This window comes from Nyctibius grandis, chromosome 11 (assembly GCF_013368605.1).
Source record: "Nyctibius grandis isolate bNycGra1 chromosome 11, bNycGra1.pri, whole genome shotgun sequence".
Lineage (NCBI taxonomy): Eukaryota > Metazoa > Chordata > Aves > Nyctibiiformes > Nyctibiidae > Nyctibius > Nyctibius grandis.
In genome coordinates, this window is record NC_090668.1 from 313325 (window position 1) to 337859 (window position 24535).

Genomic DNA, 24535 nt, shown 5'->3' on the forward strand with positions numbered 1-24535 from the left:
GGGGGCCTGTGAGCCCCCCACCCACGGGATGGGGGTCTGGGCTGGCCGGGGGCTCCCCTCCGCCATGGGAGGGGGGCAGCAGGGTGGGCACAGCGGGGGGCTGCGCTGTCCCAGCAGTGCAAGGGCCCCCGGCCCCGGGGGGTCCCCAGGGGTGGGGAGAGACCCCCCTCACGTGGGGCAGGGGGCGGTGGGGGGGGCCGGTCCCCTTGTCTGTCCCGGTCGCTCCCCCCGCGCCGGCTCCACCATTTTGTGGCACAAGGAGCCACCCTGGGGCCGCTCCGGCTTTGTCCGGGGGTCCCAGGGGGGCCGCGGGGCTCCAGCACCGGCTGTGCCCCACCCCGGGGGCACCGGGACCCCCCACCCGTGGGGCCGGGCCGAGCTCCTCACCGGGGGCTTCCTGATATGGGGGGGGGAGATCGCGGGGGTCCCGCTGCAGGGCTGCCCCCCGCCGTCCCCGCCGCGCAGGGCCGTGGTCCCTTTAAATGGCGGCGCGTCCCGCGCGCGGAGGGGGCGGCGGCGGCCGGTGACATCACGCGGGGCCGGGAGCACCTGCCCCGCCACCGGCACCGGCTGCGCCACCGGCCCCGCACCGGGCGGGCACCGGCCGGCGCCGCCGCCCAGAGGTACGCAGCGCGCGGGGGGGCCCCGGAGACACGGACGCCCCCCGCACCGGGACCCCCGCGGGGCCGCGCCGGCTGTACCGGGATCCCCCACCGGACCGGGACCCCCCACCGGGCAGAGAACCCCCGGACCGGGCCCCACCGCCCCCGCACCGGGTAGGAGTTTCCCCCAACCCCCGGGGCCGCACCGGGACAGCTCCCCCCCGGTACCGGCACCTCCTTCCCCCCCCGCCCCGTTCCCGGAGGCGCCCCCGGTCCCTGCGCAGCGCGGCGCGGCCGGTGCCGCGTGACGTCACCGGGTATCCCGGGGGTCCCCGCGGGGCCGGGACGGGGCGGGGGGCGCCGGTGTCCCCGCGGCCGCGCAGAGACGGGCAGCGCCCGTGTCTGGGGGGGTCCCGGCCCCGGCCCCGTCCGCTCCTGCCCCGCGCGGCGCCGCCGGTATCCGGGGTCGGGCCCGGGGGAGCGGGTGGGGGGGGCGGGCCCGGGGGGGAGCGGTCCCGGGGGGCGCCGGGGCGGGGGGGGGGCGGCCCCGTGCGGGGATTCCCCCCGCCCTGACCCCGCCGGGGGCGGGGATCCCCTCCCACGTGGGCGCGCGCCCCGCCCCCGGTGACGCGCGGGCGCCGCTCCCGGTGACGCCATCGCGGCGGCCGTGACGCGCGCGCGGGGGGCGGGGCCGGGACCGCCCGGCGGCGCGAGGCGCTTCCTGCCGCTGCTCGGCCCCGGGGCCCGGTGGCCCGGCCCGGCCCGGTCCGGCGGAGGGGCCGCGCCATGCCGAGCCGCGTCCCGCCCCGCGCCGCCTGAGCCGGGCCCGGGGCGCCCGCCGGGCCCGCGCCGCCGCTGCCAGGTGCGGGGTCGGGGCGGGGCGGGGGGTGACGGGCCGCGGCGGCCGGTGGCGGCGCGGGGGGGGGGGGAAGGCGGTTGGGGCCCGGCGCGGGGGGGGCCGGGGCGGCCCCAGCGAGACCTTCCCCCCCTTTCCCGACCTCGGTGAGACACCCCCCGCCCCCCGACGCGTCCCGGTGCTTAGTGAGACCCCCCCCCCTCGCCGTTACCGGCGCCCGGCGAGACCCCCGTTCCCCCCCGGTGAGGCGTCCGGGCCCAGCACGGGGGCCCCGTCCTGGAGCCGCGGGGAGCCCGGGCCCCCGTTCCCGGTGGCCGGTGCGGTTCTCCCCGCTTTCCCGTCCCGGCGCAGGAGGGAGGCCCCCCCCCCCCCACCACCCCCCGGTACCGTCCGTCCGTGCCCCCCCCCGCCCCGTTCGGTTCCCCCCTGCGGCGGTGGGTGGGGACGGGGCGAGCCCCGGGGGGGGGGGTTGTCCTTGCCGCAGGGACCGGGAGTCCCCGCCGGGTGCGGCGCCGCGGGCGGGGGGGGCCGGGCCGGGCCGTGTCCCCCCGTGTCCGTCCCCCGCAGGAAGTGGCCGGGAAGTGGCAGCCGGTTGTTGCGTCTCGTTGTTTTTGAAATGTCCTTTTTAATGAGGTCGCGTCTCGGGGCCTCCCGGGGCCGGGGGGCTCTGGGTCACCGCCTGGCACCCGCCGCCACCGGGAGCACCGGGAAGCCCGGACCCGGTGCCGGCGGGCGCTGCCACGTCGGCTCTGCCCGCGCCGGTGGGAGCCGGGGAGCAGCCCCTGCCTCGGCGCTGCCGGTGACACCCCGGGCCTGAGGCTCCCGTCCTGCCGCCGGCGCATCCCCGGGCCGGCCCTCGCCCTCCCGGCCTCGCCCGCTCCGGTGACGCCGTGGCCCAGTTTGCGGCTCCGCGCTCGGTCACGTGCTGCCCGGCGGGGGGAGCGGGGCCGGGCGGGAGCCCCGGCCCTGGCAGGAGGCGACGGCCTCTGCCCGCACCGCGCCCAGCGCTGGCCGCGCTCCCGGCGATGCCGAGGGCAGCTCCAGGGTGTCCCCCGAGCCGGGGTGCGCGTGGCCGTGCCACAGCCCCCGGTGCCGTCCTGGCGCAGCTGGACCGGGCCCGCGGCTGAGCCCTCCCGGCCGCGCTCCCCGCTCCAGCCCCTCTGCCCTCGGTAGTTCCCACCGTCCCGGCTTCCATTTTCCCCTCTCAGCCGTGGTGCTTCTCTCCCACCCGTGATCCCCGCGGCTCCCAGTCCATCCCAGTCTGCGGCGCTGACCTGCGGCCGCCGCCTGCCCGGTTCTGGCACGTCCCTTTGCCGTCTCCCCGGACCCCCAAAGCCGGCACCAGAAAGGCTGTTCTGTTTCCCCGCAGCGTCCGGGGCTCAGGGCCGGGGCCGGGGCAGGCGCTGGGCAGTGCCAGTCCCCGGCTCACGGGCCGGGGGTGGCTGCGGGGCCTCCCCGGGATGTCCGGGAGCGACGTGCATGTGGCAGCCGCGTCACCGCCCATACGGGTTTCTCTGGTGGATGAATCACCGCTGTCCCGGCCGGCTGGGAGAGGGCTCGGTGGCCATGGTCACCCCGGCCCCCACCGGGGCACCAGCGGGCGCGGGCGTGATGAAATCCCCGGCTGGGTTTCGACACGGGCCGTGCCACGAGCTGCTGCTGAAGCGCCGCGGCAACGTTGGCCCTTCCGGAGAGGTCGGCGGAGCCGGCACCGCCTCGGCCGGTGGCAGGTTTGGCATGTGCGGCAGGACGGGGCGATGCCGGCTGTGGCATCGTGTGAGGCCGGCCTGGGTCCTGCCGTGGGGGCGTCCCCAGGGCTGCGCCTGGGGCTCGGGTCCGTGCGTGGGCTGTGCCGTGGGGCGCGGGGTCCCCTCCGGCTGCGGCGGGGGGCACCGGCTGTCACCGCAGAGCCATTTCTGTGCTGGGAGCACAGCGTTCCCCCGGGAGCGCCGGGCTGCGCCGGGGCCCTGCGGGGTCACGGAGCTGCTCGGGGGGGGGCCGGTGCTTCGCTGGGAAATGGCCCCTGCGGGTCCCCCGGCCGGGAGCCTGACGGAGCTCCCGCGGCCTCGTCCCGTGCCGGGGCCCCGGGATGGCGGCACCGGGGAGCCGAGCGCTTGAGTTTAGCGTGGGAGGAAGCGCGGGCGGCGGCAAGGGGGGTTTCTCGGCGATGCCGTCCCTGGGGACGCTGGAGCGGTGACGAGCTGCGCGCGGGCAGGTGGCAGCTCGGCCCGGGGGCTGCCGGGCCTGGGCCAGCTCGCGGCAGAGCTGGCGGGTGACCCCGGTGCCCCCCTTCTCCCCCCCGCAGACATGGAAGCAAACGCCCACTTTACCTTCACTGGCCTTTCCTCCGCACCCGCTGCCTCAGGACCGAAACCCACGCCTGCCTCAGGGGACAGCCCCTTCGCCCACGGCCCCCCGCTCGGCTTCCCCCCGCAAGGGAAAAGTAAGTGTGTCCCCCCCCGGGGACAGCGCGGCCGCGGCCGGTGACGGCGCGCGGGGCCCGGGCTGGGGTCTGCGCCGTGCCCGCCGCCGCCGTGGCCTAGAAAAGCGGCCGTGCCGGAGCGGGGTCCCCGCGTGGATTTGGCCGGTCAGCTGATCCGGCGCGGCCCTGCCAAGCGCTCGGCTAATCCCCGGCGTCCCGCGGCTCCCAGCCCGGTGCCGGTGAAGCCCCGTGGCGCAGCCGGTTTCGCCGAGCGAGGGGCTGTGCTGGGGGCTCTGGGGGGGCACAGGCAGCTGGGGCGAGGGGGCACCGGCCGGGCAGGGCGCTGGGGCGGGTCGTCCGTCTGTCCTCAGACCCTCTCGTCCAGCGCTGCCGGGGCCGGGTGTCGAGACGCCGCCGCCGCTGACCCGGCTCCTCTCCTCTGGCTCCCTCGCAGGTCTGAACGGGGGCATGAATGTCAATGGCTTCTCTACTGTATCTCACCCCAGTACTTCAGGGACCTTCCCCCCCGGCTCGCCGCCCGCCGGCACGCCGCCCCTCCGCGCCTACGACTGCCTCTGGGACTACGCGCCGTACGCGCCCGGCGCCGCCGGTGGCCTCAAGGACGGCAGCCCCGCCGCCGCCGCCCCGCTCCCCGGCCTCGGACCCTTCCCGCTCAACGGCGTGGCCGGGGGGTCCCGGCCGGCGTCCCCGGGCCACGGCACCAACCTGCGGGGGGCCGGGCAGGAGTTCTGGGGCAACGGCACCGCCGGCCCCATGGGGCTGAACTTCGACTCGCAGGAGCTCTATGACTCCTTCCACGAGCAGAGCTTCGAGCTGATGCAGAACGGGCCGGCCGGCTTCTTCACGGCCGCCCAGCCCTCGCCCATGCTGGGCTCCGGCTCCCAGCCCTTCTCGCTGCCGCCGGAGGAGCCGGGTGCCAGCCCGGGCGACGCCGACGCCGCAGCCAAAGAGATCCCCGCCGCCATCGTGGAGAACGGGGGCGGGCTGGTGGGCAGCAGGGAGCTGGAGGAGGCGCAGCCAGGTAGGAGCCCGGCGCTGCGGGTGCCGGCGGGCAGAGCTCCGGGACGGTGGCGTTGGTTGGGCGTCGCACTGCCCGGAGGGGCCCGGCCCCCCTGACCCCTGTGTCCTGGACGGGGTTTGGCCTGTTGGTGTTGGGATCTTGTTAAACTGGGCTGGGCGCAGCCCGCGGCATCACCGCTGGCGGAGCTGCGTTCCCAGCGCATGGGCGAGCCCCGGGACGGCCGGGTGCCGGGGGGAGGCCCGGCAGCCAACCACCCCGGTGTGGGGAATGGCAGCGGCTCGTGCCGGGTGATCCCCGGGGCGGGGGTGGCCGGGCGCCACGTCCCGCTGCCACAGGGTCTGTTTTCGGCTGGTTGTTCCCTTTAGACTTGAAGATCTGCAGCTACAACGGGCCCATCCCTGGCGCGGTGCCGCTGGGCCAGGAGGGGCCTGTCCTGGGGGACGCGTCGCCCATCGCCCCGCGGCTGGAGGACGCCCACCTCCTCGGCGCAGACCCCCTGGAGCCCTTCGAGTCCCTGGCTAGAGGTAGGGGTTCACGGCGGGGCTGGGGGGGTCACGGCAGGGCTGGGGGGGTCACGGTGGGGCTGGGGGGTCACGGTGGGGTTGGGGGGGCATCACCAGCACTGCCTGTGCGGGGGGGAGCAACGCCCAGCCCCTCTCCGTCCCCTCGGGGCAGAGGGCAGTGGTGGTGGCCGTGGTGGTGGCGGCCATGGTGGTGGCCGTGGTGGTAGCAGTGGCCGTGGCAGTGGCAGAGGCCTTCCCCGGCGGCCCTGGGCCGGTGCCAGCGGGCTGGGCCGTGCCCGCGTCGCTCCCGTGCCGGCCTCCTCTGCTACTGGCCTTCCCGGCGCCGTGACGAGGCTGTTACTCAGCGCCTGAACTTCCGTGCTGGCGAACGGCCACTGCACCGCCACCGCCACGGCACCGCCACCATGGCCACGGCCATCTTGGGCTCCTTCCCGGAGGAGGGGGCGTGGCTGGGGGCGCCCGCGCCCCTTAACCCCTCCTCTGCCGGCGCCTTTTCGGCCGGGGGTCCGGCTGCCCCCGGGGAGTGGAGATGTGGGTCCGCACGCCCCCAGCCCCGGTCCTGGTGCTGCCCCCCCCCAGATCCCAGCACCGGGGACCTCTACGCCATGGACGACTCGCAGCTGGTGAGCGACAAGTCCCCCTTGGAGGAGCCCCCCGACCTGCCCTGCGCCGCCAGCCCCCCCCTCCACGCTGCCGACCCCTTCAGCCTGCTGCCCACCGGCCCCCCACCCCCCCCGCTGCTCGCCAGCCCCGGCTCGCCGCCCGCCCTGCACGGTACGTGCCACACCGGGACGGGACGGTGCCCCCGTGGGGGGTCTCCTCCATGCCGCGAGTGCCCCCGACCAGCTCGGGGAGGGGACGCATGGCCACATCCCCCCTGGGCCGAGCCGGGGCTGCCCGGTGCCACGGGCAGAGCAGGACGGCGGCCGCGCTCGGCGGTGACATCCCTGCCCTCGGCTCCGCAGACGGCAGCAGCCACGAGGGGCTGGAGGGGTCGGGGTCCTTGGGGCTCGACCCCCCGCTGGAGCCAGCGTCCCCAGCCCCTTCCCCAGGGGAGGAGGAGGAGGAGGAAGGGGTCGCCGACAGCTGCCCGGAGACTTCAGCCGTGCCAGAAGGGGAGGGCGAGGAGGCCGCCCCGCCGAGCGCCGCGGCGGCAGGTAAGGCCGAGACCCCCGCGGCCGCCCCCCCGCCGCCGCGCGCCCCAGCCCAGCGCCCCGTCCCCTCTCCCGCAGGCGACGTCCCCCGCCGGCGCATCGCCACGCAGGACGAGGTGCGCTTCCCCCTGCAGCACGGGTACGTGGCGCCGGCCCCCCTCCGTGTCCCGCGCCGCGGCCGCCCGCCCCCCGGCACCGGCTGAGGGTCCCTGTGTGCAGGTGGAGGCGGGAGGTGCGGATCCGGAGGGGGAACCACCGCTGGCAGGGCGAGACCTGGTACTACGGGCCCTGCGGGAAGAGGATGAAGCAGTTCCCGGAGGTGATCAAGGTGCGGTCCCGGCGTCCTGGTCTGCCACAGCCCCCCCGGCTCTGCCAGAGCCCCCCGGGAGCGGCGGGGCCCCGAGCGCTGAGCCCCCCTCACAGCCTTCCTCCTCCTCCTCCTCCCCAGTACCTGAGCAGGAACGTGGTGCAGGACGTCCGGCGCGAGCACTTCAGCTTCAGCCCCCGCATGCCCGTGGGAGACTTCTACGAGGAGCGGGACACGCCGGAGGTGGGTCTGGGGCGGGCGGCCCCGTCCCCCCGCGTCCGCCCTCGCCGCGCCGCAGGGTGACCCGGGTTTGTGCCGCAGGGTCTGCAGTGGGTGCAGCTGAGCCCCGAGGAGATCCCCGCGCGCATCCAGGCCATCACGGGCAAGCGCGGGCGGCCCCGCAACGCCGAGAAGGCCAAGGCCAAGGAGCCGCCGGCGGCGAAGCGCGGCCGGGGCCGCCCTCCCAAGGCCAAGATGGTCGATCTGCTGAGCAAGACGGACGTGCGGCTGCTGAAGAGGCTGGAAGCCCAAGGTACCCCCTCCCCGACCGCGCCGGCGCGGGGCGGCTGGTGCAGCCCCTCGCAGCCGGGCTCTGGCGGGACCCCGGCAGCCGGCCCATCGCCCCCCTCTCTGCCCTCGCAGAGGTGCTCAGCGACGAGGACAAGCTGAAAATGAGCAAAATCAAGAAGAAAATGAGGCGGAAGGTACGAGCGGCTGCGCGGGGCTCGGGGTGGCTCCGGGGCCGCTCTGGGTCTGGGGTGGGGGGTTCCCTGGCGCGGGAGGGTCCCCGGGTCCCCGAGCTGGCCCTGTCCCCTCCAGGCCAAGAACAAGCAGAAGCAGGAGGCCAAAGGCCCCCGAGCGAAGGAGGCCAAGAAGAAATCCAAGGTGAGTCGTGGGCTACGAGGGGGCCGGGGAGGGAGCAGGGGTGGAGCCGCTCTCCCCACGCGCCCGGGTCCGTCCTCAGGCCAAGGAGAAGAAGGGCAAAGCGGAGAAGGGCAAGGAGAAGGGGCGGCCCAAGGAGAAGAGGGGCAAAGGGGCTCGCAAGGCAGACAAGGGGCTGGTGGCCCAGCGGCGCGTGGAGGAGCGGCGGCGGCAGCAGCTCATCCTGGAGGAGATGAAGAAGCCGACGGAGGACATGTGCCTGGGGGACCACCAGGTAGGCTGGGGCGGGGGGCTCGGCTGGGGCTGCCCGGCACCGCGCCGGCCCTGACCGCCCCCCGGCCCCCCGCAGCCCCTGCCGGCCTTCTCTCGCATCCCGGGCCTCGTCCTGCCCAGCCGCGCCTTCTCCGACTGCCTCACGGTCGTGGAGTTCCTCCAGAGCTACGGCAAGGTCCTGGGCTTCGACCCGGCCAGGGACGTGCCCAGCCTGGGCGCGCTGCAGGAGGGGCTGCTGGGGGTGGGCGGCAGCGCCGGTGCCGTGCAGGACCTGCTGGTGCGGCTGCTGCGGGCCGCGCTCTACGACCCCGGGCTGCCGCCGTACTGCCAGGTGAGCCAGACCCTGCCCCAGCCCCTGCCCCAGCCCCTGCCCCTTCCCCAACCTCGTCTCCGCTCTGCCCAGTCCCTGAAGATCCTGGGGGAAAAGGTGTCGGAGATCAGCCTGAACCGCGACACCGTCTCCGAGATCCTGCGCTGCTTCCTGACGGCGCACGGGGCGGGCGAGGAGCTGTGCGAGGGGCTGCGCACCAAACCCTTCCAGGCGCTGCCCCCGGAGAGGAAAGCCGCCATCCTGGCCTTCCTGGTGGCCGAGCTGAACGGCAGCGCCGTCATCATCAGGTGAGCGGGGCGGGGGGCTGCGTCCCCGGCCCCGGCCCCTCCGGGCACGGCGTGGGCTCTGCTCCGTCCCGGGAGAGCCCCCGCCGCAGCCGGCCCCCGTCTGCTCGCAGCGAGATCGACAAGACCCTGGAGAACATGTCGAGCTACAGGAGGAACAAGTGGATCATCGAGGGCCGACTGCGCAGGTGGGCGGCAAGGGGCTGCGGGCGGCACCGCGTCCCCCTGGGGCTGGGAGGGGGCTGCCCCGCCGGGCACAGCGGGGCCCCACGGTGACTTTTCTGGTGCCGTGGTGTAACCGTGTGCCTCGGGGAGCGGGGTGGGCGTGGGGGCGGGCAGCAGGGCAGGCAGCGGATGTCTCTGCTGTGTCCGGACAGGTTGAAGGTGGCCCTGGCCAAGAAGACGGGCCGTCCCGAGTCGGAGATCACGGGGCTGGAGGACGGTCGGCGCCGGCGCAGCTCCCGCCTGACCGAGGAACCGGGGCTGGAGATGGAGGAGGAGGAGGAGAGCCGGGGCCGGAGATCCCGCAGGGAGGAGGAGGTGGGGCAGCCGCGGGGTTTGCCACTCACGGGGGGCGGCGATGGGGACCCTCGGGGGGCTCTTCCCCACCCGCCTGCACGTCCCTGAGGGGTCCCGTCCCGTCCCCAGGCCGACACGTCGGCGTCCAGCGTCCCCGAGCTCGAGCGGCAGATCGAGAAGCTGACCAAGGTGAGCGGGCGGCGAGGGCGGGGGGCTCGGCCCCGCTGCGGGGCTGGGGGCCCCTCACCGCCCCGCGCTCTCCCCACAGAGGCAGATGTTCTTCCGCAAGAAGCTGCTCCATTCCTCGCAGACGCTGCGGGCGGCTTCGCTGGGGCAGGACCGGTACCGGCGGCGGTACTGGGTCCTGCCCCACCTGGGCGGCATCTTCGTGGAGGGCGCGGAGGGTGAGCGGGGAAGGGGCTCCGGGGCGGGGGGATCTCCCGGCCAGGAGGGGACCCCGCATCTCACCTCCTCCTGCCCCCGCAGCGGCCGAGCCGGCGCCCCAGGAGCCCCCCGAGGAGAAGGCGTCCCCCCACGTGCCCCCGGTGAAGGAGGAGCCGGCAGACGTGCCCGTGCCGGTGCCCGTTCCCAGCCGGACGAGCTGCCCGGCCCCGCGCTCCCGCGGCCGCCCCCGCAAGAGCAAAGCGGAGCTGCCGCCGCACCGCGGGCCGCAGCCCCCGGCCCTGCCCCTCAACGGGGCCCTGGAGGAGCCGGCGCCGCTGGGGCAGAGCCAGCACGACCTCAGCCAGTCCGCCTTCCTCTCCTGGCTCAGCCAGACCCAGTCCTCCCTGCTCCAGGGCTCCGTCCTCACCCCGGACAGCAGCCCCGGCGCGGGGGACGGGGGGCTCCCGCTGCTCCCGGCCCCCTCGGACCCCGCGGAGGAGGAAGAGGAGGAGGAAGAGGAGCGTGTCCCGGAGACTGCGGAGAAGCCCTGGTTCAACCTGCTGCCCCAGACGCCCTGCGATGACCGAGCCCCCCTCGCTACCTCCTCTGCCGAGCCCTCGCCCCGAGCCACCGCGCCGCCCCACAGCCACCCCCGCGGCGACCGGCCCCAGGGCCTGGACAGGCAGGTACGTGCTGGGCCCCACCGGGGCGGGGGGCTGCGCCCCACGTTCCCACCCCAGCCTGCCCAGAGCAGGGTGGGACCCTCTGCCTGGGCACCAGCTGCCCCCGGGGCTGGGGGACGTTGTCCCCGCGGTGGCTCCCCGGGAGCTCGGTCCTGCTGCCCCCAACCCCCCGGGCTGAGCCCACCAGAAGTGAAACGGCTGCAGGGTGGGGGGCTGCGGGGTCGGGGGCTGAGGGCCGGTACAGACCCGGCCCTCCTGACGCTCTCCATCCCCCCCAGCTGAACGGCCTCCCTGCGGACGACCCCGCGGCCCCCCTCCTCGCCTCCACGCCGGTGCCCGCCGGCGCCAGGGCCCACGGCGCCTGCCCCCGAGGCCGAGGCAGCCTGGAGAAGCTCCAGGACCCCCCGGGGCAGCCCAAGCGCCGAGGGCGGCCCCCCACCAAGTTCTTCAAGCAGATGGAACAGAAGTACCTGACCCAGCTGACGGAGCAGCCCGTCCCCCCTGGTGAGCCCCCCGCAGCCCGGCCCCGGGACCCCCGGGCAGCGCCGGTGCCCCCGGCGGGTGCTGAGTGCGGCGGCGCTGCCTTGCAGAGATGCAGAGCGGGTGGTGGTGGCTGCAGGACCCCGAGCAGCTGGAGGCGGTGGCCCGGGCGCTGCACCCCCGCGGCATCCGGGAGAAGGCGCTGCACAAGCACCTCACCAAGCACAAGGAGTTCCTGCGCGAGGTCTGCCTGCGCGCCGCCACCGGTAAGGGCCGCCCGCGCCGCCGGGGCGGGGGGCTGCTCCCGGGCCCCCGCTGAGGAGCCCCCCTCTGCCCCCCCAGACCCCATCTTCCACCCGCGCCCCGAGGCGGCCGGCGCCGCCGTGACTCAGGAAGCCCTGGCCCGGTGGTCGGTGATGGAGAGAGCCTACGAGGCCGACCTGGCGGTGCTGCAGTGGGTGGAGGAGCTGGAGCAGCGCGTGCTGATGGCCGACCTGCAGATCCGGGTGGGTGCCGGGACAGGCGCCGCGGTGGCATTGGCCAGGTGCTCTGGTGGCATCAGCTGGGCACCACAGTGGCCTTGGCCGGGAGCCGCGGTGGCCTCAGCCGGGCGCCCGCCCTGAGTCCCGTCTCCCCGCAGGGCTGGACGTGCCCCAGCCCCGACTCCACGCGGGACGACCTGCGGTACTGCGAGCACAAGGTGGAGCCTCTGGAGGACATCACGGTGCGGAGCCGTCGGGACGGGCAGCCGCTGCGCCGGGAGCCCACGAACCCGCTGGACCTGGCGGTGCTGCGGCTGGCGGCGCTGGAGCGGAACGTGGAGCGGCGCTACCTGAAGGAGCCGCTGTGGCCCCTGCACGAGGTGGTGCTGGAGAAGGTGGTGCTGAGCGGCCCCGCGGAGCCGGGCCTGGGCCCCGCCGAGATGTGAGCCCCCCGTGTGTCCCCCTGCCCGCAGTGTTGGGTCATGTGTGGCCCCCACTGAGCGCCGCGTCCCCCCCGCTGACCACCGTTTTCCCCCCCCCCAGAGCCTACGAGATCACGCCCCGGGTGCGGACGTGGCGGCAGACGCTGGAGCGGTGCCGCAGCGCGGCCCAGGTCTCGCTCTGCATCTACCAGCTGGAGAAATCCATCGCGTGGGAGAAGTCGGTGAACAGAGTGGTGAGAGCCCGCGCCGGGCCGGGGTGGGGGGGGGGGGTCATGGTGGGGATCCCCGCGGCGCTGAGCCCCCCGCCCCGCAGACCTGCCTCGTGTGCCGGCGCGGGGACGACGACGAGCACCTGCTGCTGTGCGACGGCTGCGACCGCGGCTGCCACCTCTACTGCCACCGGCCCCGCATGACGGAGGTGCCCGAGGGCGACTGGTTCTGCTCCGTCTGCGTCTCCCGGGTGGGTCCCAGGGCGCCCCCCACCCCCCCAGGGCTGGCGCTGACCCCGGCGCTGGCGGTGACCCCCGTCCCCTCGCCGCAGGCAGGGCAGTACCGGGACCACGTCTCGCCCCGGCGAGGCAAGAAACGGAAACGGGGGCGTCTGTTCGGGGGGGGCCTCGTGGAGGAGGAGGATGAGGAGGAGGAGGAGGAGAGCCCGCGGCGGCGGCCAGCCTCACGCCGCCGCGAGGGGCTGCCCGGGCCCCGGTACGCGGGCGAGGGGCTGTCCCCCGCCCGGCGGAGGGTCCCAGCGCCGCGGGGCCAAACCAGCGACCTGACCTTGTGCGAGTGAGTGGGGCCGGGGGGCGCGGGGGGGGAGGCTGGGGGGGGCGCGTCCCCGGGGGCTCCCCCTGACCCCGCCACCCCCTCCCCAGGATCATCCTGATGGAGATGGAGGCGCACGAGGACGCGTGGCCCTTCCTGGAGCCCGTCAACCCCCGCCTGGTCCCCGGGTACCGCCGGGTCATCAAGAACCCCATGGACTTGGGCACCATGCGCGCGCGGCTGCTGCGGGGCGGGTGAGCCGGGGGGGGAAATGGGGGGGGCTGGGGGTCCCTGCTGGGGCTGGGGGTCCCTCCTGGGGTTGGGGGGGTCTCTCTCCCAGGGCTGGGGCTCACCCCTCGGGATGGGGGTCCTTCCTGATAATGGGGGTCTGCTCTTGGGTTGGGGATCCATCACTCCTGGGATTTGGGGGTCTCTCTCCTGGGGTTGGGGGTCCCTTCTGGGGACAGGGGTCTCCCCTTCCATGGGGGTCCCTCCTCCAATGGGGTTCACCCCTCCAATGGGGGTCCCTCCTGGGATCGGGGGTCCCTCTCCCAGGGTTGGGGGTCTCCCGGGGTTGGGGCTCACCCCTGGGGTTGGGGGCCCCTCCTAGTAATGGGGGTCTGCTCTGGGGTTGTGGGTCCCTCTTGGGGCTGGGGGTCTCTCTCCTGGGATTGGGGTTCTCTCCTGGGGTTGGGGGTCTCTCCCCCGGGGCTGCCCCCCCCCCCGATGCCGGGGGTCCCCTGACGCCCCTCTTTGCCCCCCCCAGGTACTCGACCCCGGCGCAGTTCGCGGCCGACGCGTCACTGGTGTTCGACAACTGCCGGCGGTTCAACGAGGACGACTCGGCCGTGGGGCGGGCGGGACGCGCCCTGCGCCGCTTCTTCGAGCGCCGCTGGGAGGAGCTTCGGCAGGGACCCCCCCCGGGTAACGCCTGAGGGGCCCCCCCGGGACCCCCCCCCGGGTAACGCCTGAGGGGCCCCCCGGGACCCCCCCGGGTGACGCCTGAGGGACCCCCCCCACGAACTGCCTCCCCGGAGCCGAGCTCGCTGCCTGCTGACCCCGCGCGGGGCCCCCCCGGCCGGCGCAAACGGGCCCCCCCTGCCCCACGGCCCCGTCCCGCTGCCCGGCCCCCCCGTGCCCCCCCCCCCCAGCACCACGAACTCACAGACTGTGTAAGCCAAAAAGAAAAAAAAAAAGAGGTGGGTTTTTTTTTTTTTCTTTCTTTCTTTTAAATTTTATTTTCTGATTAAGACCAGAAGCAGCCCCCGACCCCCGCCCCCCGCCCCCCCCCGGGAGCGTTTCCCCCCCCCGGGAATATTTAATAATAGCAATAGTTGGTAGTGAATGTCCGAGCGCTCCCGCGCAGCGTCGACAGGCATTAACGGCCAGTAAAGTGGACTTAGCCCCCCCCCGCCCGCTACCCCCCAGCCGGGACCCCCCCCACCCGCGCAGATACTTTATGGGGGGGGGACACCCCCTCGGACCCCCCACCCGCGGCCGGGGCGGGCGCCGACCCCTCCCCACCTGGCTCCAGGGACCACAGTGGGGAGGGCGGGGGGGCCCCGCAGCCCCTTTCCCTGCCTCCACGTCTCAGGAAGAGCCCGGCCCCCCCCCCCACCGGCCCAGGGACCCCCCCGGGGCCCCCCCGGGGCTGGGCCGGGGTCCTGGCCGCCCCCCCCGGGATCCCTCAGGGACGCTACTGCAGGCCTGGGGGGGCCCAACATGGACTTGAAGCCTCAGGCGGGTGTTTGCCCCCCCCCAGGCCCTCCCCCAGGCAGGGGGGGGGTGGCACTGGGTGGGCAGGGGGCCCCCCCGGCTGGTGGGGGCCCAAGCTGGGGGGGGTCCTCCACCCCTGTGTCCCCCCACGTGGGGGGGGGGGCAGCCAGGGAGGGGGCCAGGGCCCCCCCGGCCAGGATATTACGGGTACTCGCTCTGGGGGGCCGGGGGGGCCCTGGGTGCGTGTGTCCCCCCCCAGCCCCCCCCCCCCCCCAGAGCACTGAAAACAACTCACCTACCTGGGCAGGGGGGGCCCGGCCGCGCCCCCGCCCCCCCCCCCCTCCGAGTAGCCTTTTTTCTATCAGAAAAACCTCAGAAAAGTTTATTTTATTTTATTTCCGCTGTGCCCCCCCCAGCCGGCGCCGCGCGGGGGCCCCCCTGGCCCCACCCGTCGATATTTATATTGTCCGGAGCCGCCGGTGGGTTTTTTTTTTGGGTTTTTTTTCTTTTTTTTTTCCCTTTTTTCTGTCGTCGGGAAGTCGTCGGGAGTGTCCGGATCGTCCGTGTTTGTCCCCCCCCGGTTTGACACCCCCAAACCCCCCCGCGGCCGGTGCCCTCTGGGCTGGGGGGGGGACGGGGACACCGGGGCCACTTCTCTGCCCCCCCCCACCCCGGTGCCCCCTGGCCGGGGGCTGCGGGGAGCATCGACCCCCCCGTGGCTCCCCCCCCCTTTTCTACCCCCCCCCCCGTGTCGGTTTAGTGACTTTTTTGATAAATGTTCAGGGTTTGTGCCGGTCCCGCTCGTTATTTCTATATTTTTAGGACCAATTGGTTGGTTTTGTTTTCACCCGGTGGGAGGAGGCCCCCCCGCGCCCCCCCCCCCCCCCCGAGCTGTAGGACCCCCCCCCCCCCCCCCCGTCGCGTTCAGAAATAAACGACTCACGTTTGATAGAGACACGGTGGTGTGAGAGCTGGGGGGGGGGACGGACCCCTGAGCTGGGGGGGGGCTTGGGGGGACCCTGAGCTGGGGGGGGGCTTGGGGGGACCCTGAGCTGGGGGGGGGAACCTGGGGGGACCCTGAGCTGGGGGGGGGCTGCGGGACACACAACCCCCCCCCGCCACGACAGAGACATTTGTGTTTCTTTTTTTTTTTTTATTTAAAAACAAAACAAAAAAAACAACCTCGAAGGGGGGAGCTGGGGGGGTTGGAGGGGGGCAAGGGGGGGCGGGGGGGGGCCGAGCGCGGAAGCGGGGGGGGGGGTTGGGGGGGGCAGAAATACAAAACTAGAAACCTCTCGAGATTTTTTTTTTAAAAAAAAAGCAACTTAAAAACCTGTACAAAATGCGCTACGTATAAATTAACGGGGGGGGGCCGGGGGGGCCTTACAGCCCCCCCCCCCCAGGGCCAGTGGGACCCCGACACTCAGCCCCCCCCGCACCGGGGTGGGGGCTCAGCACGGGAGTCCCAGCGCCCCCCCCCCCCCAGCCCCCCGGGGGGTGACCGTGGGGGTCTCCCTCTTTGGTTCCTTCCCTGGGGGGGCCCCGTGCCCCCCCCCACCAGAGGGGCCCTGCCCGGGGGGGGCCGGGCAGTAGCAGCAACAGGGGGGGGTGGATGATGGCTGGAAACCGGGGGGGTGGCGTCACCCCGGGGGGGGCGAGGGGCCGCAGCCCCCCGTGCCCCCGGGCTGAGCACCGAGCTGTGGGTGAGGTAGATGTGGGGGGGTCCCGCTGCCCCGGGGGGGGGGGGGCTGGGGACTCCGCTGCGCGGGGGGGGGGCTGGAGGAACCGGGAGGCCCTGGGCAGAGCTGGGGGGGGGGCACGGCGGCAGCGAGGGGGGGGGCTGCCCCCACCCCGTGGGGAGGGACGGACAGACAGACCCATGGCGGGGGGGGGCTCAGCTCCCCCCCCCCAACTCCCTCAATCTTTGGTTGCAAGAGCTGCCCCCCCCCCCCCGTTTTGGGACCCCCTGATTGTCACTGCGGGGGGGCAGGGGGGGGCAGTAGGGGGGGCCGGACGCTAAAGTGCCTGGTTGACCCTCGGGGCACCCGTGGAAGCTGGGGGGGGGGTGAGGGGGGGTTATTGCACTGGTCCTGCCCCCCCGGGCCAGGGGGGGGGTGGGGGGGGGGCAGCATGCAGAGCCCCGGCCCGCACCCACGGGGGCAGGAATGGCGGGGGGGGGGGGGGGGGGCAGCACCCCCGGCCCTGCGGGGGGGCTGGTGCCCAGAGACTGCACCCCTGGGTGGGGGGGGGTCCACCATCGCCCCCCCAGTCCCCAAGCGGGGGCACCGGGCAGCAGAAGGCACGGGGGGGGGGGCACCGCGGGCCCTGGAAGCACGAGGGGGGGCAGCCGGGGACCCCCGACCCCCCCGGGGTGTCAGCGGCTTTTGCTTTTTTTCTTTTTTTTTCTTTTTTAGAAAACGCAGGAGGAAAAAAACCCTCCGGGGGGGGGCGGGGGGGGGGGGCGGCCGGGGGGGGGCAGCGAGAGGCTGTGGGGGCAGCAGGACCCCCGGCATGGGGACCCCCCCCCGGCACAGGCAGGGACCCCTCAGGCGGGTCCTTCCCAGGCGGCAGCGGGGCGGGGGGGGGGGGGGGGGCAGTGCGGGGCAGGGGTCCCAGCACAGCCGCCCCCCCCCCGGCAGGTTGGGGCGGGGGGTCCCTCGGGGTCCCTCAGGCCGGGCCCCCCCCACCGCTACTTGGGGTAGGGGTAGGGGAAGGCGCCGGGCTCGGACGGCGACTCGATGGGGCCGTGGGTCGGGGCGCTGCCGTCCTGCGGGGGGGGGGGGGTTAGCGGAGCCGGGACCCCCCTGAGCCCCCCCCAAACCCTCCTGACCCCCCCCCCACTCACCTCCAGCGCGAGGGCGGGCGGCACCGGCGGGTACGGGGGGATGAAGGCTCCGGGGACGGCGGCGGGGACGTACTGGGGGGAGCGGGGGGGGGTCAGTGGGGTGTGGGGGGGTCAGGGGGGTGGTTGGGAGGGGGGGGGGGTGTCGGGGGGGTCTTACCGTGCCGGCGCTGCCCAGCGAGAGGTGTCCGAGCTGCTGGGCCAGGGGGGCCACCACGGGGGGCTGGAGGGGGACGGCGGCGTCCACGGCGGGGGCCAGCACCGCGCCCTGCATGGGCCGTCAGCGCAGGGAGGGGACACGGGGGGGGACATGGGGGGGGGACACGGGGCTGTGGGGCTGCAGGATGTGGGGCAGGGTGGGGTGGGGCTGTGGGGTGGGGCCGTGGCCGTGGCTCCCCGTGTCCCCCCCGCCACTCACCGTGGGCTGCACGAGGTACGACTGGTGCATCCAGGCGGGGCCGGGGACCTGCGGAGGCACCGGGTGGGGGCGGGTGGGGGCTCCCCCGAGCCCCCCACACCCCCCCCCCCATGATGACACCCCCCCTGCCCCCCCCCCCAGCACCCCCCACCCCCCAAAGCCCCCCCCATACCTGGTAGGAGCTGATGGGGGAGGGCAGGTAGGGGGCGAGGGCGGCGGGGGCGAGCACGCGGCCGGGGGCCAGCCCGTACGGCACCGGGTAGAATCTGCAGGGGGGGTCACGGGTGGGGGGGGGTCAGAGTTGGGGGGGGGTCAGAGTTGGGGGGGGGGGGGCGGCCAGCAGCCCCCTCCCCACCGGGCCTGGGGGGGCCCGGGGCACCCACCCGTTCTGCAGCGCCGTCGCGGGGTCATAGGCCAAGGTCACCGTGCCCTGGGGGGGGTCAAAGGGTCAGCGCTGCCCTGCGGCCCCCCCCCCCCCCCAGCAGCCACGGGGGCTGCCCGCCCCCCCCAGGACCCCTCCCCACGCCCCCCCCAGCCCCCCCCCTCACCGCGTCGCCGTCCCGGGCCCAGGCCCTCCCGTTGGGCACGAACTTGCCCTGGCTCTGCCGCTTCTTCTGCCCCCCGTCCGCAAACTTGCACAGCAGCGGGTCCGGGGGGGCTGCGGGGAGGGGGGGGGTCAGTGCCGGCCCCCAGCCCCCCCCCACACCCCTGGGACCCCCCCTGGGACCCCCCCAGCCCACCTGGCACCCCTGGGGGCATCTTGATGTACTTCCCGTTGAAGTGGGTGATGACGGCCTCGCACTTCTCCGTGGACTCCATCCTGCGGGCGGCGGGGCTGGGGCGGGGGCCGCGTGTAGGGCCCCCCCCGCTGCCCTGGCCCCACACAGCCCCCCTGGCCCCACAGAGGCCCCCATGGCCCCACAGAGCCCCCCCTGGGCCCCCCAGCGCTGCCCCTGGCCCCACGGAGCCCCCCTGGCCCCACGGAGCCCCCCTGGCCCCACACAGCCCCCGTGGCTGACCCCAGCCCCATGCAGCCCCCCCAGCTCCGTGCGGCCCCAAGCACCCCCCGTCCTCCCAGGTCCCCGTGCCCCCCCCCCCCCCCAGTGCCCCCCCGGCCCCCCCGTACCGAGCGAAGCCCACGCCGCGGCTGGCGCCGTGGGGGTCCCGCAGGATGCGGGTCGAGACCACCTGCCCGAAGGGCTTCAGCAGCGCCTCCAGCTCCTGCTCGTCCACGGCCGGCGGCAGGTTCGAGATGTACAGGTTGGTGGGGTCCTGCTCCTGCTGCTGCGGGGGGGGTCAGGGGGCGGCCGGGCCGGGGGGGGGGGGTCCGGGGGGGTCCCAGGGGGGTCCCGGGGGGGTCCCAGGGGGGTCGGGCCGTACCTTGGCCATCTGCGCCTGCACCCCGCTGGCCTTGAGCGCCGTCACGGCCTTCTGCGCCGCCGCGGGGCTGTCGAAGTCCACGAAGCCGTAGCCTGGAGGTGGGGGGGGGGGGGGCGGTGGTGAGAGGGGCCCCCCCGAGCCCCCCGCCCCACCCTGCGCCCCCCCCCCAGACCTTTGCACTTGTTGGTTGTCTTGTCCAGGATGGCTTTGGTGGAGACGATCTTCCCGTAGCTGGGGGGAGAGGGGGGGTCAGGGCCCAGCGCCCCCGCGGCGGGGCCCGGGGTGGGGGGGGGCAGCGGGACCCCCAGCCCGCGGCGGGGCCCGGGGGGGGGCGCGGGACCCCCACCCCGCGGCAGGGGGGTGGTCCCGGCCCCACTCACGGCTGGCAGAGCTTGACCAGGTCCTGGTCCGTGGTGCCGGGGTGCAGCCCCCGGATGTAGAGGTTGGTCTTGCTGAGCTGCTCCGGGCCCCCCCCGGCGGGGCTGGGGCTGGGGGCGCCCCGCGGCGGCACATAGGGCTGCTGGGGGGGGGGGGGGGGCAGGGGTCAGCGCGGCCCCCCCGGATCCACCCCCCGGGGGACGGACCCTGCCCACCCCGGGGCCCCCCCGGCCCCTGTCCCCCTCCTCAGGCCCTCACCCCCCCCCCCCGGGCACCGCCTCCAGCCCCGTGACCCCCACGGGGACCCGCCGGGGGGGCTGGGGGTGACCCCCCCTCCCCGGGGACGGGGCTGGGGGTCGCCCGCCTGCTCGGGGTCCCCCGGACACCCCCGGGGACCCCCCGGCACAAGCGAGCACGGTTGCACACGCGTGTGGCCGCACATACGTGTGCGCCGTCCCCCCACGCGTGCCCAAGCGTGTCGCGGGGCTGACGCGGGTGACCCCGCGGCGGGGGCCCGTGTCACGCGCGTGGGCCGGTGTCTGGGGGGGGGGGTCCCGGTCCGTGCCGTGCGTGGGGCCGGTCACCGCAGCCCCCCCACGGGGGGAAACTGAGGCACGGGCGGGCGGGGGCTCGGCGCGTGTCCGGCGGGGGCCGGTCCCGGGTGTCCCCGTGTCCCCCCCCAACGCTGCCGCGAGCCCCGGTGTGTCCCCCCGCCACCGCTCCGTGCTGCCCCCCGGTACCCGGGCCGGGCCCCCTCCACCTCGGGGCCTGTCCCCGGGCGCGGCGGCGGGCCGGGGGGTGCCCCGGGCCGGGGGGGTCCCGCTGCCGCGGGGGGTCCCGGGGGGGGCCCCGGTACCTTCTTGCCGCCCTTGCCGTAGGCGCAGGCGGGGAGGCCGGAGCGCGGCGGCGCCGAGAGCAGCATCTTCCCGAGCGCGAGCGCGGGCGGGCCGCGCGTGACGTCACGCCCGGGGCCGGCCGGGAGCGCGCGCCGCCGGGTCCTAACGCCGGCGGCGGCGGGGTGGGGGGGCCCCGCACCGGGAGGGGATCCCTGCGCCTCCCGCACCCCCGGGCGCTGCCCCCCGCGCGGGGGGGGGAGTGGGGGGGGGGGTGTGTGACACCGCCGGAACCTCCGGCACTGCCCGCCCCGCCGCACCGGGCCTCAACCGCGGGGCCGCTCGGCCCCGAGCGCCCGAGACCCCCGGGGCAGCGGGGGGCGGTGGGGGGCCGCACCCTGGGACTGCACGGGGGACACCGAGTCCCCGCTCGGGGCTGTCACTGCGCGCCCGCGCTGCCCCGGGACCCCGCAGCGGCCTCAGCCCCGCGGGGCCGGTGGCGGCCGGAGCGCCCCGGCCCGTACCGCGCGGCCCCTTTAAGCGCGGCCCCTCGAAGCCCCGCCCCCGCCGCCATTACCCCTCGGCGGGGCCGTGGCCCCGCCCCGCGCCGCCCGCACCGTGGGCGCGGCCATTTTGGAGCCGCCGGTCACGTGCCCCCGCCCCGCCCCGCCCGCCGCCGCCGTGGCCCCGCCCCCGCCCCGCCACGTGACTCCGGCTGGCCCCGCCCCGCGGTGAGGCCGGGCTGGGCGCCGCCATCTTGGCTGCTCATATCTCCCCCCTTTCCCCCGCGGTGGGGAGCGGGGGGGGGTACCTGGGGGTCTGTGGGGCAGGATGGGGGACCCTGGGGGGTCTGTGGGCCTTTGGGGGGTCTGTGGGGCAGGAGGGGGGACCCTGGGGGGCCTGTGGGGCAAGATGGGGGACCCTGGGGGGTCTGTGGGCCCCTGGGGGGGCTCTGGGGCAGAATGGGGGATCCTGGGGGGTCTGTGGGCCTTTGGGGGGTCTGTGGGGCAGGATGGGGGACCCTGGGGGGCCTGTGGCACACCTGGGGGTCCCGCAGGGGTCTGTGGGGCAGGACAGGGGGTCCCCCAGCCAGTCTGGGGGCTCGGCCCGACACGAGCCGGGGGTCCGGGACGGTGTGGGGAGCAAAGGGGCTGGGGGAGCCCCCGCTGTGCCCCCCACCGCCCGCCCCCCGGCCCACGTGTCCCCGCTCCGTGTCCGTGCGTGCGCCCGCGTGTCCCCGCGGCGCCGTCCCGGCCCCTTTGTGGCAGCCGCGGGCGCGGATTGTTCTGGCTCTTTGCAGGGCGTCAGCAGGGCCGGGGCCCCGCGTGCCCCGTGCTGAGCCAGGCCCTTCGGCACCGGCCCCGCTGACTCACCCCACGTGCGGGCCGGGCTGCTGAGCTGGCAGGGACGCGGGCACGGGGGCACCCCCTGCCCCCGCCGCCCCCCTGGGGACCGGCCCCGGCTCCCCTCGCTGCGGTGTGAGCAGGGCCAGCTGCGGGGGTGCCCCCCCCCTCGCTCCCCCCGGCCTTTCATCCCGGCCTTTCATCAGGGACCGAGCGCTGGTCGTCGTGGCAACACCCCAAAGTCTCCCGGCTCGTTGCCATGGCGCCCAGAGATGCTCTGAGCCCAGCCCCAGGGCCCGGCGGCCCCCCCAGACCCCGGCATCCCCCCAGGGCCCTGCCCCATCCTCAGCCCCCTCCTGCACCCCGGGGGTGCTCTGTGGGGCCACCCCTGCCCACACCAGGGGGGTGGCAGTGCCGGGGGGTGGCAGGGCCGGGGGGACACGTGGTGCCCCCGCCCTGGGCATCCTCCGCGCTCGCCGCGGCCCCGCAGCTGCGCCATGGCCATCGGGGAGGTAAGGCCCTGCGAGCTGTGCTGCCCCGGCCCCCTGAGTCCCCCCTTGCCCCCAGAGCCGTGGCCTTGGGGTCCCGGGGTGCCTCCCTGCGGGGGGGGTGGGTGAGCAGCCCCCGACTCATGGGTACCCCCCCAGTCTGTCATCTCAGCACCCCAGGCCATAGCCCTGGTGCAGGGGTCCCTGTGTGCCCCCCCTGTGGCCCCCAGCCCTGTTGTAGCACCTGCCCCCACTTCTGTGACCGTATCCCCCAGTAGCCATGGCACCCATCCTGGTAGCTGTGGCACCTATCCCAGTAGCCATGGCACACATCCCAGGAACCATAGCACCCATTCCTTTAGCCATGGCACCCATCCCGGTAGCCTTGGCACCCATCCCAGTAGCCGTGGCACCCATCCCTTTAGCCGTGGCACCCATCCCAGTAGCCATGGCACCCATCCCAGTAGCCATGGCACCCATCCCTTTAGCCATGGTACCCATCTCCGTTGCCATGGCGCCCCCATTGCCTTGGTGCTCCTGTTGCCATGGTGACCCTGTTGCCGAGGTGCCCCATTGCCAGGACACCCCCATCACCGCGGTACCCGGTTGCTGAGGGGTCCCGTCACCGTGGCACCCCGTCACCGCGGCTCTCTGTCCCCTGGTGCCCCGTCCCCGTGGCACCGGGTCCCCTGTGCCCGCAGGAGCTGCGGCGCGGGAGCTTCTGGCGGCGGGCGCTGGCGGAGGCGGCGGCGACGCTGGTCTTCGTGGGGGTGGTGCTGGGCGCCTCGGCGGCCCCCGGGCCCCTGGCGCCGGCGCTGGCCGGGGGGCTGGTGGCCACGGCGCTGGCCTGCGCCCTCGGGGCGCCCCAGGCCAACCCGGCGCTCACCCTGGCCCTGCTCTGCACCCGCAGGCTGGGTGCCCCGCGCGCGGCTGCCGCGCTCCTGGCCCAGTGCGCCGGGGCCGTGGTGGCCGCCGCCGCCGCCCGCTTGGCGCTGCCGGACGACGCCGGCCTCGTCACCAGGGTGAGCGTCCCCTTGTCCCCCGTTGTCCCCGTCGTTGTCCCCGCGGCGGGCGCTGAGCCGGGCTGTCGCCGCAGGTGACCGCGCTGGGGACGCCGGGGACGGCGCTGGCCTGGGAGACCTTCGCCACCTTCCAGCTGGCGCTGGCCGCCTTCGCCGCGGACGAGCGGGCGGCCCCGCAGGGCGCCGTGGCCCTGGGCAGCGCCGTGGCCGCCGGCGCCCTGGCCGCGGTAAGGACCCCCGCCCGCCCCGGCGCTGCCGGGACCCCCCGGCCAGCCCTGACCCCCCTCACGCGCAGGGGCCGTTCTCGGGGGGCAGCATGAACCCGGCGCGCTCGCTGGGGCCGGCCATCGTCACCGGCGTCTGGGACCACCACTGGGTGAGTCGGCGGCACCCCCGGGCCCCCCCAGGGACCCCGGCGTGGGGGTGGGTGCCCCCAGCCGCAGCGTGGGACGCCCCCGGCCCTGTCCCCACCCAGGACAGGGGTCCCTGGCTCTGCCCTTCGTTTGGAGGGGACCCCCGGGGACCCCTGGGACAGGTCACCCTCGGCTGCGTCCCCAGTTTGGGTCCCTCCGTCGCAGGACGGGTCCCCTCAAGTCCCCATCCCTGGGACAGCCCCCCCCCCCCGTCCCAGGGCACCCCTGACCCCACGTGCCCCCCCCAGGTGTACTGGCTGGGGCCGGTGCTGGGTGCGGTGCTGGCCGGGGTCTCCTACGAGTTCGTCCTGGCCCCCGGCGCCTCCCGGGAGAAGCTGGGCGCCTGCCTCGCCTGCCGGGACGTGGCGCCGGTGGAGACCCCCAGCCCGTCCCCCTCCTCGCCCTCCACTCGTGCCCCCGCAGCCCCCCCGGCCGAGCGGGGCCAGGGCACAGCCTGAGCCCCCCGGCCCCCCACTCCCACCCAGCCCACAGGAGCCCCCGACGCCGGGTCCCCGCCAGCCCCCCAGCCCAGCACCCTCCACGGTGCCCCCGGGCAGGATGGGGGGGCCGGGGGGGCTGTGCAAGGATGGCTCCAGCCCCCCCGTCCCCCCCGACCGCCCTCTCCCCCCCCAGAGGGATTAAAGGTGCCTTTGGGTCACAGGTGGGTGCAGAGTGTTGCTGTGGGGGCACGGGGGGTCTCGGTGGCCGCAAGCCCCCCGTCCTGCGCCCCTGGGCCGTGGGGGCACCCCGACACCGGGGTCCTGCCTCAGGGCCGAGCCCCTCCCCGGCTCCCCCAGGCCGGTGCCCCCTCCCGGCGGCCAGGGCGGGGGCCGGGACCCCCCGTCGGCGGGTCCCGTGCCGCGGAGCTGAGCGCAGCAAAGTGCTTTGTCGCGGCCTCTGCAGCCCCGGCAGATTTCGGCGGGCGCCAATGGCCGGGCCCGGCCCTAATCCCCCCGGCCGGGGGATCAGCGCCCGCTAAGCCGCGCTGAATAACGCTCCCGCAGACAACAGGCCCGGGCGGGGGGAGCCCCCGCGGCCCCCGGTGGGGCTGGCCCGGGGGGGGGCACCCAGGGCCCTCCCGTGTGGGGCTGGGGGGGGGGCTGGCTCCCGCAGGGTTACCCCGATGTGTCCCCAAAGCATGAGGGGGGGTCCCCGGCGCTGCCCCCGGCCCCTGACCACGGGGGTCCCCCAAACCCCACAGAGGGCACCTATGGGTCAGAGCCCCCCCCCAGGCAAGACGGCCCCAGGGATGGGGGGGGGCAGCTCTGGGGG

General features: G+C 75.9%; 3 protein-coding genes across 7 annotated transcripts; 2 read left to right on the plus strand and 1 right to left on the minus strand.

The window, feature by feature from the left end:
• Nucleotides 1-600: 600 nt before the first annotated feature.
• BAZ2A (bromodomain adjacent to zinc finger domain 2A) lies at nt 601-14964 on the plus strand. Of its 4 annotated transcripts, XM_068409904.1 has the most exons (30): nt 1394-1464; nt 3764-3901; nt 4335-4922; nt 5288-5446; nt 6026-6220; nt 6412-6603; nt 6679-6739; nt 6820-6928; nt 7049-7150; nt 7229-7439; nt 7550-7611; nt 7727-7792; nt 7872-8063; nt 8139-8393; nt 8466-8680; nt 8791-8865; nt 9055-9217; nt 9326-9385; nt 9465-9600; nt 9683-10266; nt 10542-10767; nt 10854-11009; nt 11086-11249; nt 11384-11667; nt 11769-11901; nt 11982-12128; nt 12210-12454; nt 12541-12684; nt 13197-13361; nt 13399-14964. In XM_068409904.1, the coding sequence occupies exons 2-30, from the start codon at nt 3766-3768 to the stop codon at nt 13400-13402; spliced, it is 5229 nt and encodes a 1742-aa protein (XP_068266005.1). In that variant the 5' UTR covers nt 1394-1464; nt 3764-3765; the 3' UTR covers nt 13403-14964. The 4 variants fall into 4 exon arrangements, with proteins under 4 accessions (XP_068266003.1, XP_068266005.1, XP_068266002.1 ...); XM_068409902.1 differs by lacking the exon at nt 1394-1464 and adding an exon at nt 601-776 and having other exon boundaries at nt 13197-14964; XM_068409901.1 differs by having other exon boundaries at nt 13197-14964.
• A 376-nt stretch (nt 14965-15340) lies between these two features.
• On the minus strand, nt 15341-20105 carry RBMS2 (RNA binding motif single stranded interacting protein 2). 2 transcript variants are annotated; one of them, XM_068409910.1, is made up of 13 exons: nt 20021-20105; nt 19167-19306; nt 18959-19017; nt 18787-18878; nt 18533-18627; nt 18147-18226; nt 17955-18064; nt 17790-17836; nt 17579-17672; nt 17407-17454; nt 17149-17256; nt 16992-17063; nt 15341-16913 (listed from the first exon to the last, which is right to left on the minus strand). In XM_068409910.1, exons 1-13 carry the CDS (start codon nt 20084-20086, stop codon nt 16836-16838), a joined length of 1089 nt encoding a protein of 362 aa, XP_068266011.1. In that variant the 5' UTR covers nt 20087-20105; the 3' UTR covers nt 15341-16835. The 2 variants fall into 2 exon arrangements, with proteins under 2 accessions (XP_068266011.1, XP_068266010.1); XM_068409909.1 differs by having other exon boundaries at nt 18533-18690.
• Nucleotides 20106-21837: 1732 nt separating this feature from the next.
• On the plus strand, nt 21838-23721 carry LOC137668426 (lens fiber major intrinsic protein-like). The gene is made up of 5 exons (XM_068409913.1): nt 21838-21852; nt 22530-22850; nt 22925-23077; nt 23146-23226; nt 23512-23721. Exons 1-5 carry the CDS (start codon nt 21838-21840, stop codon nt 23719-23721), a joined length of 780 nt encoding a protein of 259 aa, XP_068266014.1.
• The last annotated feature ends 814 nt before the right edge of the window (nt 23722-24535 follow it).